The sequence below is a fragment of the Phocoena phocoena genome, chromosome 11, assembly GCF_963924675.1.
Source record: "Phocoena phocoena chromosome 11, mPhoPho1.1, whole genome shotgun sequence".
Classification (NCBI taxonomy): domain Eukaryota; kingdom Metazoa; phylum Chordata; class Mammalia; order Artiodactyla; family Phocoenidae; genus Phocoena; species Phocoena phocoena.
The window spans coordinates 72,743,271-72,760,318 of NC_089229.1; the positions used below are offsets into that span (position 1 = coordinate 72,743,271).

General features: G+C 36.7%; 1 protein-coding gene across 4 annotated transcripts in view; it reads left to right on the forward strand.

The window, feature by feature from the left end:
• ABCD2 (ATP binding cassette subfamily D member 2) overlaps positions 1-17,048 on the forward strand; it is a 94,161-nt gene that overhangs the window by 21,895 nt on the left and 55,218 nt on the right. For all 4 annotated transcript variants that reach the window (XM_065887521.1, XM_065887522.1, XM_065887523.1 and 1 more), the window contains one exon: positions 1,298-1,443. In XM_065887521.1, coding sequence (XP_065743593.1) covers positions 1,298-1,443 — 146 coding nt within the window. The remainder of the gene's footprint in view (positions 1-1,297; positions 1,444-17,048) is intronic.

The window sequence follows — 17,048 nt, forward strand, 5'->3', positions numbered from 1 at the left end:
TCTTGAGCAGCACTGTATCTTCTGTGCCTAGAAGAATGTCAAGCACATTTAGGTATTCAATCAATGTTTGCCGAGGAAATGACTAATTACTTGGAATATAAATCTGAACCATTTTTGCTTTACATATATTTATTACATACATTCTTAGTTCTTTTATCTAACCTTCATATCAACCTTTTTTTCCTTCCCTTCCTCCCTTCCCCCCTTCCTCTCCCTACCACCTTCTTTCAGCAAAAAGATTTTAGCTTATGTTATACACGGCAAATAAGTAATGGATATACATGGATATGGTTCCTTATACTGACATAATACAAGTAATATAATGCTCTTTCACCTTTGAGTTTTCAACATAATGTATTCTACACCATGGACCTTAGATACATGTATCTATACGGTACAAAGCTACATATACAGGCATACTGTAAATTTCTGCCTCTCGTACTTTCATACTATATTCATTATTTAGTCACTGATTATAAAATATCATTTGTTCTTAGAAGTAAATCAGAGTTTTAAATAATGTTCCTTTTTCTTGACCCTTACAATACCTTTAAGATAGTACATTGACAACTTCCTGATCCTATTGGATGAAATAAGAAGTCATGAAATTTAACTGTTTAAATGATAAATAAGCTGAAAGATTCTAAGAGAATCATCCAATCAACAATCAATAAATAGCTTAATTCATCCCTAGACATGAGACTAAATTACAGTCTTCTTGCTTGTCTCTGTCTTAATTTCATAAACGTATTTTCTCCATCTGTGAATAAACCAAAATTAGAATCATTTTATGTCTCTCATTATGGGCTTTTGTAATTTCTGTAACATTTCAGACTACTGAATTAAACAACCCAGCTGACTTGTAGAACTCCAACTTACAAATACAACAAAGTTGTATCTTAATTGAAGTAAATTTAATCAAATATTAATATAAATAAAATAAATTCAATCTATTTTAATTTAAATTAAAATTTTCCAATTTCTTATTTCCACGTGGTTATGTTCCTATGTATTTGTGTAGTATGTGATGGCAAGACCTCAATGAAAATTTTGGGAAGTCAGTGCTCCTTTGAAGAAGATCCATTTCTTTGGAATTGGATTATTTTATGATGCTTTTAGCGTCAGAGCATAGTCAAAAGCCAGATTTGATGGTCTCGGTCCCGATATATTTTTCTTTGATTCCTTGCCCATCCTAGGTTATCATGTGTTTGAAAGTTTAAAAACAAATCCCTTTTAAATGCTGCCAAATGAAACCATTTTTACATATTGTAATTTCTAATTTTATTTCTTACGTTAGGTAGAAGAAGGAATGCATCTTTTGATAACTGGTCCCAATGGTTGTGGGAAAAGTTCTCTCTTCAGAATTTTAAGTGGGCTCTGGCCTGTGTATGAAGGAATCCTATATAAACCACCTCCACAACATATGTTCTATATTCCACAAAGGTAGGTAAAGTTTCTTATATCACAATGAACAATTTCCTTTTGCTTTTGAATATCTTGATTCCTTAAGCTCTTCTGTAGGTAATCTTTAAGCATGTTTTTATTGAGAGATGCAATTAAGGAAATAAAAATTATCCTAAAAGTTTTATTACTGCTTTGATTATAATAGTTTCCAGGATAATAACAATTCTTTTCATTTTCACATCATTGTAATGAACACTCAAAGACTATAGATGTTAGTCTAAAGGAGTAGCAGGCTAGTCCAAAGAGTAAGTATATTGCCTTAGATGTCAGATTATCTCTTCTCACAAAAAAATTAATAGTTCTTGGATAGTATACTAGTCTTTCCATCAAGCTGCATATGTTCATATGTTCTAAAATTGTTCAATTATATTTTAAGAGGCTCTGTGAAATAATCTTTATCACAATTCTGTTATATAATTAATTAATGATTTGAAACTACCTTAATTAAAAATATTTTACTCTAATAATGAGTGTAAAAGTAAGCATAGAAATATTTAAAAGGAACATTTTTCTTCTGAAGTTTTAAACTATCTTCCTTCATAACAATTTACAGATGTCTAAAGAGAAAGTTATACTTGAAAATTTGGAATATTCATTGTGGGCGAGAGAAAATTAAATTTAAATAAAATTAAATTCATCTGACCCAGTAATTTTTCCATCTGTCATCACCCTGGGTTAGGTCGACATCACAAAAGTACTCCTACCGTGTTAGAGGACTATTCTGTGGAACGTAGTAGAGCACCTATGCTGAAATTATATTACAAGAGCAAATATAAAAGTTACATCAAGTATGATGCTATCACATCTCCCTTCCTCTTCTTCCTTTGTTAGAAAGTGTTTGTACAGTCCTGCCCAATGGACTAATTTTTAGATCATATGTTGTAATTATGCAGATGAGGCTTTGTGAGGTTTTTTCTTTAAAGTAAGACCTATCAGAGTAGTAGGAAGCTATCTGAAGTGTAGAAGGATGAAGAACTGTATTGGCAGTAAAAAAATATTGGATGTGAGCAGTGCTATGAATACTTATATTTAACACAAAATAGATAACAGACAGCAGAATCATCATCTCTTTCTGTCTGTGCTTTAGAATACTTTTGGGAAATGTTCTGGATCTGAAAACTAAATAATACTGCCAAAGTTTAAGTTTCATACATTAATGCATTAAGTAGACCGATTTTAATTTCTTATTTAGGTTTTTTTTTTTTTTTTTTTTTTTTAAACATCTTTATTGGGGTATAATTGCTTTACAATGGTGTGTTAGTTTCTGCTTTACAACAAAGTGAATCAGCTATACATATACATATGTTCCCATATGTCTTCCCTCTTGCGTCTCCCTCCCTCCCACTCTCCCCATCCCACCCTTCCAGGCTGTCACAAAGCACCGAGCTAATATCCCTGTGCCTTGCGGCTGCTTCCCCCCAGCTATCTACCTTACTACGTTTGTTAGTGTGTATATGTCCATGACTCTCTCTCGCCCTGTCAAAACTCACCCTTCCCCCTCCCCATATCCTTAAGTCCGTTCTCCAGTAGGTCTGCGTCTTTATTCCTATCTTACCCCTAGGTTCTTCATGACATTTTTTTCCCTTAAATTCCATATATATGTGTTAGCATACGGTATTTGTCTTTTTCTTTCTGACTTACTTCACTCTGTATGACAGATTCTAGGTCTATCCATCTCATTACAAATAGCTCAATTTCATTTCTTTTTAAGGCTGAGTAATATTCCATTGTGTATATGTGCCACATCTTCTTTATCCATTCATCCGATGATGGGCGCTTAGGTTGTTTCCATGTCCTGGCTATTGTAAATAGAGCTGCAATGAACATTTTGGTACATGACTCTCTTTGAATTTTGGTTTTCTCAGGGTATATGCCAAGTAGTGGGATTGCTGGGTCATATGGTAATTCTATTTGTAGTTTTTTAAGGAACCTCCATACTGTTCTCCACAGTGGCTGAACCAATTCACATTCCCACCAGCAGTGCAAGAGTGTCCCCTTTTCTCCACACCCTCTCCAGCATTTATTGTTTATAGATTTTTTGATGATGGCCATTCTGACTGGTGTGAGATGATATCTCATTGTAGTTTTGATTTGCATTTCTCTAATGATTAATGATGTTGAGCATTCTTTCATGTGTTTGTTGGCATTCTGTATATCTTCTTTGGAGAAATGTCTATTTAGGTCTTCTGCCCATTTTTGGATGGGGTTGTTTGTTTTTTTGTTATTGAGCTGCATGAGCTGCTTGTAAATTTTGGAGATTAATCCTTTGTCAGTTGCTTCATTTGCAAATGTTTTCTCCCATTCTGAGGGTTGTCTTTTGGTCTTGGTTATGGTTTCCTTTGCTGTGCAAAAGCTTTGAAGTTTCATTAGGTCCCATTTGTTTATTTTTGTTTTTATTTCCATTACTCTAGGAGGTGGGTCAGAAAGGATCTTGCTGTGATTTATGTCATAGAGTGTTCTTCCTATGTTTTCTTCTAAGAGTTTGATAGTTTCTGGCCTTACATTTAGGTCTTTAATCCATTTTGAGCTTATTTTTGTGTATGGTGTTAGGGAGTGATCTAATCTCATACTTTTACATGTACCTGTCCAGTTTTCCCAGCACCATTTATTGAAGAGGCTGTCCTTTCTCCACTGTACATTCCTGCCTCCTTTATCAAAGATAAGGTGTCCATATGTGCGTGGGTTTATCTCTGGGCTTTCTATCCTGTTCCACTGATCTATCTTTCTGTTTTTGTGCCAGTACCATACTGTCTTGATGACTGTTGCTTTGTAATATAGTCTGAAGTCAGGGAGCCTTATTCCTCCAGCTCCTTTTTTCGTTCTCAAGATTGCTTTGGCTATTCGGGGTCTTTTGTGTTTCCATACAAATTGCGAAATTTTTTGTTCTAGTTCTGTGAAAAATGCCAGTGGTAGTTTGATAGGGATTGCATTGAATCTGTAGATTGCTTTGGGTAGTAGAGTCATTTTCACAATGTTGATTCTTCCCATCCAAGAACATGGTATATCTCTCCATCTATTTGTATCATCTTTAATTTCTTTCATCAGTGTCTTATAATTTTCTGCATACAGGTCTTTCGTATCCTTAGGTAGGTTTATTCCTAGATATTTTATTCTTTTTGTTGCAATGGTAAATGGGAGTGTTTTCTTGATTTCACTTTCAGATTTTTCAGCATTAGTATATAGGAATGCCAGAGATTTCTGTGCATTAATTTTGTATCCTGCTACTTTACCAAATTCATTGATTAGCTCTAGTAGTTTTCTGGTAGCATCTTTAGGATTCTCTATGTATAGTATCATGTCATCTGCAAACAGTGACAGCTTTACTTCTTCTTTTCCGATTTGGATTCCTTTTATTTCCTTTTCTTCTCTGATTGCTGTGGCTAAAACTTCCAAAACTATGTTGAATAAGAGTGGTGAGAGTGGGCAACCTTGTCTTGTTCCTGATCTTAGTGGAAATGCTTTCAGTTTTTCACCATTGAGGATGATGTTTGCTGTGGGCTTGTCATATATGGCTTTTATTATGTTTAGGAAAGTTCCCTCTATGCCTACTTTCTGGAGGGTTTTTATCATAAATGGGTGTTGAATTTTGTCGAAAGCTTTCTCTGCATCTATTGAGATGATCATATGGTTTTTCTCCTTCAACTTGTTAATATGGTTTATCACATTGATAGATTTGCGTATATTGAAGAATCCTTGCATTCCTGGAATAAACCCCACTTGATCATGGTGTATGATCCTTTTAATGTGCTGTTGGATTCTGTTTGCTAGTATTTTGTTGAGGATTTTTGCATCTATGTTCATCAGTGATATTGGCCTGTAGTTTTCTTTCTTTGTGACATCCTTGTCTGGTTTTGGTATCAAGGTGATGGTGGCTTCGTAGAAGGAATTTGGGAGTGTTCCTCCCTCTGCTATATTTTGGAAGCATTTGAGAAGGATAGGTGTTAGCTCTTCTCTAAACGTTTGATAGAATTCACCTGTGAAGCCATCTGGTCCTGGGCTTTTGTTTGTTGGAAGGTTTTTAATCACAGTTTCAATTTCAGTGCTTGTGATTGGTCTGTTCATATTTTCTATTTCTTCCTGATTCAGTCTTGGCAGGTTGTGCATTTCTAAGAATTTGTCCATTTCTTCCAGATTGTCCATTTTATTGGCATAGAGTTGCTTGTAGTAATCTCTCATGATTTTTTTTATTTCTGCAGTGTCAGTTGTTACTTCTCCTTTTTCATTTCTAATTCTATTGATTTGAGTCTTCTCCCTTTTTTTCTTGATGAGTCTGGCTAGTGGTTTATCTATTTTGTTTATCTTCTCAAAGAACCAGCTTTTAGTTTTATTGATCTTTGCTATTGTTTCCTTCATTTCTTTTTCATTTATTTCTGATCTGATTTTTATGATTTCTTTCCTTCTGCTAGCTTTGGGGTTTTTTTGTTCTTCTTTCTCTAATTGCTTGAGGTGCAAGGTTAGGTTGTTTATTCAAGATGTTTCCTGCTTCTTAAGGTGGGCTTGTATTGCTATAAACTTCCCTCTTAGAACTGCCTTTTGCTGCATCCCATAGGTTTTGGGTCATTGTGTCTCCATTGTCATTTGTTTCTAGGTATTTTTTTATTTCCTCTTTGATTTCTTCAGTGATCACTTCATTATTAAGTAGTGTATTGTTTAGCCTCCATGTGTTTGTATTTTTTACAGATCTTTTCCTGTAATTGATATCTAGTCTCATGGCGTTGTGGTCGGAAAAGATACTTGATACAATTTCAGTTTTCTTAAATTTACCAAGGCTTGATTTGTGACCCAAGATATGATCTATCCTGGAGAATGTTCCATGAGCACTTGAGAAAAATGTGTATTCTGTTGTTTTTGGATGGAGTGTCCTATAAATATCAATTAAGTCCATCTTGTTTAATGTATCATTTAAAGCTTGTGTTTCCTTATTTATTTTCATTTTGGATGATCTGTCCATGGGTGAAAGTGGGGTGTTAAAGTCCCCTACTATGAATGTGTTACTGTTGATCTCCCCTTTTATGGTTGTTAGTATTTGCCTTATGTATTGAGGTGCTCCTATGTTGGGTGCATAAATATTTACAATTGTTATATCTTCTTCTTGGATCGATCCCTTGATCATTATGTAGTGTCCTTCTTTGTCCCTTTTAATAGTCCTTATTTTAAAGTCTATTTTGTCTGATATGAGAATTGCTACTCCAGCTTTCTTTTGGTTTCCATTTGCATGGAATATCTTTTTCCATCCCCTTACTTTCAGTCTGTATGTGTCTCTAGTTCTGAAGTGGGTCTCTTGTAGACAGCATATATAAGGGTCTTGTTTTTGTATCCATTCAGCCAATCTGTGTCTTTTGGTGGGAGCATTTAGTCCATTTACATTTAAGGTAATTATTGATATGTATGTTCCTATTTCCATTTTATATATTGTTTTGGGTTCGCTACTATAGGTCATTTCCTTCTCTTGTGTTTCGTGTCTAGAGAAGTTCCTTTAGCATTTGTTGTAGAGCTGGTTTGGTGGTGCTGAACTCTCTCAGCTTTTGCTTGTCTGTAAAGGTTTTAATTTCTCCATCAAATGTGAATGAGATCCTTGCTGGGTAGAGTAGTCTTGGTTTCAGGCTATTCTCCTTCATCACTTTCAGTATGTCCTGCCACTCCCTTCTGGCTTGTAGGGTTTCTGCTGAGAGATCAGCTGTTAACCTTATGGGGATTCCCTTGTGTGTTATTTGTTGTTTTTCCCTTGCTGCTTTTAATATGCTTTCTTTGTATTTAATTTTTGACAGTTTGATTAATATGTGTCTTGGCGTGTTTCTCCTTGTATTTATCCTGTATGGGACCCTCTGTGCTTCCTGGACTTGATTAACTATTTCCTTTCCCATATTAGGGAAGTTTTCAACTATAATCTCTTCAAATATTTTCTCAGTCCCTTTCTTTCTTTCTTCTTCTTCTGGAACCCCTATAATTCGAATGTTGGTGCGTTTCATGTTGTCCCAGAGGTCTCTGAGACTGTCCTCAGTTCTTTTCATTCTTTTTTCTTTATTCTGCTCTGCAGTAGTTATTTCCACTACTTTATCTTCCAGGTCACTTATCCGTTCTTCTGCCTCAGTTATTCTGCTATTGATCCTATCTAGAGTGATTTTAATTTCATTTATTGCATTGTTCATCGTTGCTTGTTTCATCTTTAGTTCTTGTAGGTCCTTGTTAACTGTTTCTTGCATTTTGTCCATTCTACTTCCAAGATTTCGGATCATCCTTACTATCATTATTCTGAATTCTTTTTCAGGTAGATTGCCTATTTCCTCTTCATTTGTTAGGTCTGGTGGGTTTTTATCTTGCTCCTTCATCTGCTGTGTGTTTTTCTGTCTTCTCATTTTGCTTATCTTACTGTGTTTGGGGTCTCCTTTTTGCAGGCTGCAGGTTCGTAGTTCCCGTTGTTTTTGATGGCTGTCTCCAGTGGCTAAGGTTGTTTCAGTGGGTTGTGTAGGCTTCCTGGTGGAGGGGACTAGTGCCTGTGTTGTGCTGGATGAGGCTGGATCTTGTCTCTCTAGTGGGCAGGTTCACGTCTGGTGGTGTGTTTTGGGGTGTGTGTGGCCTTATTATGATTTTAGGCAGCCTCTCTGCTAATGGGTGGGGTTGTGTTCCTGTTTTGCTAGTTGTTTGGCATAGGTTGTCCAGCACTGTGGCTTGCTGGTCGTTGAGTGAAGCTGGGTGCTGGTGTTAAGATGGAGGTCTCTGGGATATTTCCACCGTTTAATATTATGTGGAGCTGGGAGGTCTCTTGTTGACCAGTGTCCTGAGGTTGGCTCTCCTACCTCAGAGGCAGAGCCCTGACTCCTGGCTGGAGCACCAAGAGCCTTTCATCCACACAGCTCAGAATAAAAGGGAGAAAAAGTAGGGAGAATTAGTAGAAGTATGAGTAAAGAAAGAGGGAAAGGAGGGAAGGAAGGAAGGAAGAAAGAAGCAAAGAAGGAAAGAAAGGAGGGAGGAAGGAAGGAAGGAAGGAGGAAAAGAAGGAAAAAAAGACAGAAAGAAAGATGATACAGTAAAAATAAAATAAAGTATAATATAGTTATTGAATTAAAAAATATTTAGAAAAAAAAAAGGGACGGATAGAACCTTAGGACAAATGTTGGAAGCAAAGCTATACAGAGAAAATCTTACACAGAAGCATACACATACACCTTCACAAAAAGAGGTAAAGGGGGAAAAATCATAAATCCTGCTCCCTGAGACCACCTCCTCAATTTGGGGTGATTCGTTGTCTAAAGGAGGGAGGGAAGGAAGGAAAGAAAGAAAGAAGGTAAAGTATAATAAAGTTATTACAATTAAACTTAATTATTAAGAAAAAGAATTTTTTAAAAAAAGTCATGGACGGATAGAGCCCTAGGACAAATGGTGGAAGCTAGAGTATACAGACAAGATCTCACACAGAAGCATACACGTACACATTCACAAAAAGAGGAAAAGGGAAAAAAATCATAGATCTCGCTCCTAAATTCCACCTCTTCAATTTGGGATCATTCCTTGTCTATTCAGGTATTCCACAGATGCAGGGTATATCAAGTTGATTGTGGAGCTTTAATCCGCTGCTTCTGTGGCTGCTGGGAGAGATTTCCCTTTCTCTTCTTTGTTCTCACAGCTCACAGGAGCTCAGCTTTGGATTTGGCCCTGCCTCTGCGTGTAGGTCGCTGGAGGGCATCTGTTTTTTCGCTCAGACAGGACGGGGTTAAAGGAGCCGCTGATTCGGGGCCTCCGGCTCACTCAGGCCGGGGGTTGGGGGATGGGGGAAGGAGGGGCACTGCGTGCGGGGCCGGCCTGCGGCGGCAGAGGCAGCGTGACGTTGCGGCAGAGGCCGGCGTGACGTTGCACCAGCCTGAGGCCCGCCGTGCGCTGTCCCGGGGAAGTTGTCCCTGGATCCCGGGAAGCTGGCAGTGGCGGGCTGCACAGACTCCGCGGAAGAGGGGTGTGGAGAGTGACCTGTGCTCGCACACAGGCCCCTTGGTGGCGGCAGCAGCAGCCTTAGCGTCTCCCGCCCGTCTCTGGGGTCCGCGGTTTCAGCCGCGGCTCGCGCCCGTCTCTGGGGTTTGCGCTTTCAGCCGCGGCTCGCGCCCGTCTCGGGGGCTCGCGCCCTCAGCCGCGGCTCGCGCCCGTCTCTGGGGTTCGCGCTTTTAGCCGCGGCTCGCGCCCGTCTCTGGAGTTCCTTTAAGCAGCGCTCTTAAACCCCTCTCCTCGCGCACCAGGAAACAAAGAGGGAAGATAAAGTCTCTTGCCTCTTCGGCCGGTGCAGGCTTTTCCCCGAACTCCCTCCCGGCTAGTCGTGGTGCACCAACCCCTTCAGGCTATGTTCAAGCCGCCAACCCCAGTCCTCTCCCTGAGCTCCGTCCAAAACCAAAACCCGAGCCTCAGCTCGCAGCCCCGCCCGCCCCGGTGGGTGAGCAGCAAGCCTCTCGGGTTGGTGAGTGCCGGTCGGCACCGATCGTCTGTGCAGGAATCTCCCCGCTTTGCCCTCCGCACCCGTCGCTGTGCACTACTCCGCGGTCCCGAAACTCCCCCCTCTGCCTCCCGCAGTCTCCGCCCGCGGAGGGGCTTCCTAGTGTGTGGAAACTTTTTCTCCTTCACAGCTCCCTCCCACTGGTGCAGGTGCCGTCCTTATTCTTTTGTCTCTGTTTTTTCTTTTGCCCTACCCAGTTACGTGGGGAGTTTCTTGCCTTTTGGGAGGTCTGAGGTCTTCTGCCAGCCTTCAGTAGGAGTTCTGTAGGAGTTGTTCCACGTGTGGATGTATTTCTGGTGTATCCGTGGGGAGGAAGGCGATCTCCGCGTCTTACTCTTCCGCCATCTTCAAGGTCCCCCCTCTTATTTAGGTTTTAAAGCATAGAGTCATGAGGAAAATATTCTGTTACATCATAGAATCTACTCTTTTAATGCACATAAAATTGTATATATAAATTTTATATTTTTCACTATTTTAGATTTCATTTATAATATAGATACAGTTCTTAAGTATAGCTATACCCTGAGCAATAAAAGACATTTCTCAGACTTAAGAAAGTGCATTATCAGCAAAGTTAGCCTTCAGAAATGAAGGAGAAATATTTTCCCAGACAAATAAAAGCTGAGGGAATTCATGTTCATTAGACATGCCTTCAAGAAATGCTGAAAGGAGTTCTTCAAATTGAAATGAAAGGCTGCTAATTAGTAACAGGAAAACATATGAAAATATACAACCCTGGTAAATGTAAATATATAGTCAAATTCATAATACTCTAATACTGTATTATGGTGGTGTGTTAAGCATCTAACTCTTAGTATAAAGGTTAAAGGGCAAGAGTATTAAAATAACTATAACTAGTACAATTTATTAATGAATACACAATATAAAAAGAGGAAAATTATGACATTAAAAACATAAAAGGGGGAGAGTAAAACTTGCAAGATGTTGTATATACGCCTCATAGGAACCAGAAAGCAAAAACCTACAGTAGATTCACAATAGATAAAGAGAAGGAAATCAGAGCATACCACTACAGAAAATCACCAATTCACAAAGGAAGGCTACATGAGAGGAAGAAAGGAACAAGAGACAAAACAACCAGAAAACAATAAGATGGCATTAGTAAATCCTTACCTGTCAATAACTAGTCTAAATGTAAATATATTGACTTCTCCAATCAAAAGACATAGAATGGCTGGATGGATGAAAAAAAAGACCCAACTTATTTGCATTATAAGACATTATAAGACACTCACTTCAGCTTTAAAGACACACATAGACTGAAAGTGAAGGGATGGAAAAAGTTATTCCATCTAAATGGAAACCAAAAGAGAGCAGGGATAATTATACTTATATCAGAAAAATTAGATTTTAAGCCAAAATTGCTAAAAAGAGACAAAGAAGGTCATTATATAATAAAAATGGGGTCAATTCATCAAGAAGATATAACAGTTGTAATATATGTACACTCAACATCAGAGCACCTTAATATATTAAGCAAATACTAACAGATCTGAAGGGAGATAGACAGCAATAAATTAATAGTTAGGGACTTCAGTGCCCCACTTTCAACAGTGGGTAGATCATCCAGACAGAAAATCAACAGGGAAATATTGGACTTGAACCAATATTTAGACCAAATGGATTTAGTAGACATATACAGACATTCCATCCTATGGCAGCAGAATACACTTCTTCTCAATCATGCCCGGAACATTCTCTAGGAATATTATATGATAGGACACAAAATAAGTCTTAGCAAATTTAAGAAGATTGAAATCATACCAAGTATTTTTCCCATTATAACAACATGAAACTTGCAATCAATAACAGGAGGAAAGCTGAAATTTTTACAAATAGTGGAAATTAAACAACACACTCTTGAGCAACCAGTGGATCAAAGAAGAAATCAAAAAAGAAATTAAACTATCTTGAAAGAAATGAAAATGGAAATACAGTATATGAAAACCTATCTGATGCGGCAACAGCAGTTCTAAAAGGGATATTTATAGCAATAAGTTAAGAAAAAAAGAGAGCTCAAGTAACTAACTTTACATCTCAAAGGAACTAGAAAAAGAAGAACAAATAAAGTCCAAAGTTTGCAGAAGGAAGGAAATAATAAAGAGAAGAGCAGAAATAAATGAAATAGAAACCAGAAGACCAATAGAAAAGATTGATAAAACTAAGAACTGATTATTTGTAAAGATAATATTGATGAGCCTTTAGCCTATCCCTGGGATGCAAAGATGGTTTAACATTGCAAATCAATAAATATGATACACCACATTAATAGAATGAAAAACAAATATATGATCATCTCGATAGATGCAGAAAAAGCATTTGACAAAATGCAATATCCTTTCATAATATTAACTCTCAACAAACTGGATCTAGAAGGAACATACTTCAACATAATAATGGCCACATTTGACAAACTCAGAGTTAATATCGCATTCAATGGTGAAAGAATGAAAGCTCTCCCTCTAAGATCAGGAACAAGACAAGGGTGCCCACTCTGACCATTCTCATTCAACAAAGTACTGGAAATCTTAGATAGAGCAATCAGACAAGACAAAGAAATAAAGGTATTCAAACCAGAAGGGAAGAAGTAAAATTGTCTTTGCAGATAATATGATCTTTCATGTAGAAAATCCTAAAGACTTAACCAAAAACATTTAGAAAAAATCAATGAATTCAGTCAAGTTGAAGGATACAAAATCAACATACAGAAATCAATTGTGTTTCTATACACTAACAACAAACTATCTGAAAAGAAATAAAGAAAAACTGTTCCATTTACAATAGCATCAAAAACAATAAAGTACTTAGGAATAAATTTAACCAAGGAAGTGAAAGACCTATACACTGAAAACTATAAGACTTTGAGGAAAGAAAGACTTTGAGGAAAGAAACTAAAGAAGACACAAACAATTGGAAAGATAGCCCATATTCATGGATTGAAATAATTAATATTATTAAAATATCCATACTGCACTAAGCCATCTATAGATTCAATGCAATATTTATCAAAATTCAATGGCATTTTCCACAGAAATAGAAAAAACAATCCTAAAATTTTTGTGGAAGTACAAAAGACCCTGAATAGTCAAAGCAATCATGAAAAAGAAGAACATGGTTGGAGGCATCACACTTCTTGTTTTCAAACTCTGTTACAAAGCTATAGTCATCAAAACAGTATGGTACTAGTATAAAAATAGACATAAACCAATGGAAGAGAATAGAGGGCCCACAAATAAATGCCTGCATATGGTCAATTAATATTTGCCAAGAGAGTCAAGACTACTCAAGGATAATCTCTTCAATAAATGGTATTGACAAAATTGGATAACCACATGCAGAAAAATGAAATTGGACTTCCTCTGTCTTACACCACTCACAAAACTGAACTTGAAATGGATTAAAGACTTAAATGTAAGACCAGAAACCATAAAACTCTTAAGACATAGGAAAAACTCCTTGACATTAGTCTGGGCAATGATTTTTTGGATATGACACCAAAAGCACAAACAATAAAAGCAAAAATCAGCAGGTGGAACTACATCAAACTAAAAATCTTCTACACAGTGAAGGAAACCATCAACAAAATGAAAAGCCAACCAATGGAATGGGAGGAAATATTTGCAAGTCTTATATCTGATAAGAGGTCAATATCCACAATATATAAGGAGCTCATACAACTCAATAGGAAAAAAAAAACAGTACAGTTTAAAAATGGGCAGAGGATCTTAATAGACATTTTTCCAAAGAAAATATACAGATTGTCCAACAGGTACATGAAGAGGTGCTCAACGTCACTAATCATCAGGGAAATGCAAGTCAGACCACAATGAGGTATCACCTGTCTGAGTGGCTAATCTCAAAAGATAAGAAATAACAGGTATTGGCAAGGATGTAGAGAAAAGGGAACGCCTATGAACTCCTAGTGAGAATGTAAGTTGATGGAGCCACTATGGAAAGCAGTATGGAGTTTCCTCAAAAAATTAAAAATAGAACTACTGTATGATCTAAACTCCCATGTTCATTGAGGCATGATTCACAATAGCCAAAATATGAAAACAACCTAAATGTCTGTCAACAGATGAATAGAAAGAGATGTGATATGTATGTATATACAATGGAATATTCTTAAGCCATGAAAAAGGAAATCCTGACATTTGTGACAACATAAGTGAAATGTCTGACAAAGAAAGATAAATACTGTATTGATATCACCTGTATGTGGAATCTAAAAAAGCTGAACTTGTAGAAACAGAGTAGAATGGTGGTTACCAGGAGCTAGAGAGTGGGGGGAATGGGGAGATGTTGGTCCAGAGTACAAACTTACAGTAAGAAGTTGAATAAACTCAGGGAATTTAATACACACCATTGTGATCAGAGTTAATAACACATTATATACTGGTAGTTGTTAAGAGAGTAGACCAATGTTCTCACCACACAAAAAAAGTGGTAATTATGTGAGTAATAGAAGTGTCAGGTAACAATATGGTGATAATTATTTTGCTGTATGTAAGTATATCAAATCAACATGTTTATAACTTGAACTTACACCATGTTATATGTCAATTTTATCTCAGTAAACCTGAAAAAAATATCACTGAGCTGTACACTTAAAAATGGTTAATATGGTAAATTTTATTTTACATATATTTTACCACAGTTTTTAAAAGTGGAAAAAAAAGTGCAAAAATTCTAGTCTTTGTCCTCAGGAGACCTATGTTATTTTGCAACAAACATAAATCACTAGGAAACTTTTTCTTAATTATGAAATTTACTGTTGCCTAGGCAAAAGGTCAACTACAACTTAGTTAAGAAAAATGAGAATGAAAGTCTATTTTTAAGGCTTAAATTTTTTTAATAATTAATGTTAAAAGTCATTTTATCTTGATTATAAAGCTTCTAGAAACATGAAAATTTGTATTTGTTTAAAATCCTATAGGACCAATATCTTGCAAAAGAGCATAAAATTTATTTAAATGTATATGTAAACTAGGAGAGCCTAAATATAGTATTTACACCTAGTATTCTAAAAGCTATTGAGTTTTTCAGAAAAGTTTGAAAATAATCTTATGTGTCTTTATGATTTAAAAGAAAGCTGCTACATAGACGGGAGTGGAGTTTGGGGGAGAATAGATACATGTATATGTATGGCTGAGTCGCTTTGCTGTGCACCTGAAATTATCACAACATTGTTGATTGGCTATACTCCAATATAAAATTAAAAGTTTTTTAAAAAAAGAAAGAAAGCTGCTACAACCTATTTCAAAATATTTGTCAGTAGGTAATCTTAAACTTTTCTTTTTAGGATATTCTTATTAATGAATATTATCTAGTATCTTATTGCATTAATTTATAGCAATAGAATATAGGTTAAGTACTAGTTTGGCAGGAAAAAAACCTGTAAATTAAATATAGAATTGAGTCTTATGTACCTACAGAATAAACTTCATAAGTCACAAACAGACCTTTATAATAATCCCCCTGTTTTCACTTTTCATGATTGAAAGACTTCTTGGTAGAGGGTCAGTCTCTTATGCAATGATCAAATGTAAATTAGTTGTTATTTTTATGGGTAAAAAGGAGTGGGTTTTGTTAAAGTGGATTTCTAATAATGTCATGTAGTGTAGAGAAGAAAAAGTAAACTGAGGGAAAAAATGTTCTGATTAAGTATATTGGGACTGCTTATTTTTTTAATGAAATTTGCAGAGAATTTGAAGAGTTGCTATGGCTCAGTTTCAAGTTGGGAAACCTGAATTCCTGAGAAATTGTAAAATCACCTCAATATTTTCCTAGTTAATATCTTCTGATACTTCAGCAATGTTAATAATGAGAACCAGATAAAAAAAATCTTGGCCTTGGTTCAAGAATACAAATTAAAAGTTATTTGGGATGGTAGATGGTAAAATTCTTAGTTTTGCTCAGATTTGGCAATCTTAGGCTGTTTGAGACTGAATTTCCTGAGCAATGTGACTATACTCTTTAAACTGATAGTTGAAACTTATTGTTCCCTACTGTATTTAGCCATCTGACCCTCAGGAAAATTCTTACACTTGAATACAGATCCTGAATTTCTTTTGTCAGTTCTTGGTGCACTTTGTCTTAACCACTTAAAGGTTGATTTATGATCTGCTCTAGCTCTCACTAATCCACAAATTTATGGCTCATTAGTCATTTAGTAATTCCCTAGTACATCTCTGTCTTCAGCCATTAAAGACTCTGAAGCCCAATCTTTTTTTTTTTCTTTTTTGGGCTGCATCTGGTCTTAGTTGTGGCGCGCAGGCTCTTTGTTGCTGTGCATGGGCTACAGAGTGCATGAGCTCAGTAGTTGCAGCTTGCGGACTTAGTTGTCCCGCGGCTTGTGGGATCTTAATTCCCAGACCAGGGATCAAACTGGCGTCCCCCACATTGCAAGATGGATTCTTAACCACTGGACCACCAGGGAATCCCTGAAGCCCAATCTTTAATTTGTTTAGTTCACTTGCTAACAAAATACTATTGTATGCTAACACTTACCAAAATGAGAAATTGAAACATTTGGTGGGGTTTGGGGAAACAGAGCGTGAAGGAGAGGAAGAGAAGGAGGGAAGAAGGAAGGAAAGAAGAAAGGGATGGAGGATGGAAGGGAGGGCAGGAAGCAAGACAGAAGATAATAGGTGTTTACTGACAAAAGGCAGCAAAATCTTGGGTTCCTTTGTACTACTTTTTAAAAAAACTCTCCAGGGTATCAGTTGTATACATCACATATTTCTCCCCAGCAACAGTCTCCAGTTTGGCAACAACCCACCATGTAATTCTGTTCCCAACGCTCCTGCTGTCACTATCCTTTCTTGGTAGAAATATCTAGGGACAGAAATTTTAACCATGATCTCCTTACTACTGTAAACTTTATGCCCAAATACTTACACTAAGGCCAACAGATCTAAAATAGACTCAGACGTCCCACAAATTTGCATGAAAAGATAATTTGTACACATTTCTGCCCATACTTGACTTTGAAATATGAGAAGTAAAAGGTTAAGAAAGTGAAAGGATTATAAGGATTGAATTAAATTTGACTAAACATTTTTTAAAAGAAAGAGAAAAAGAAAAG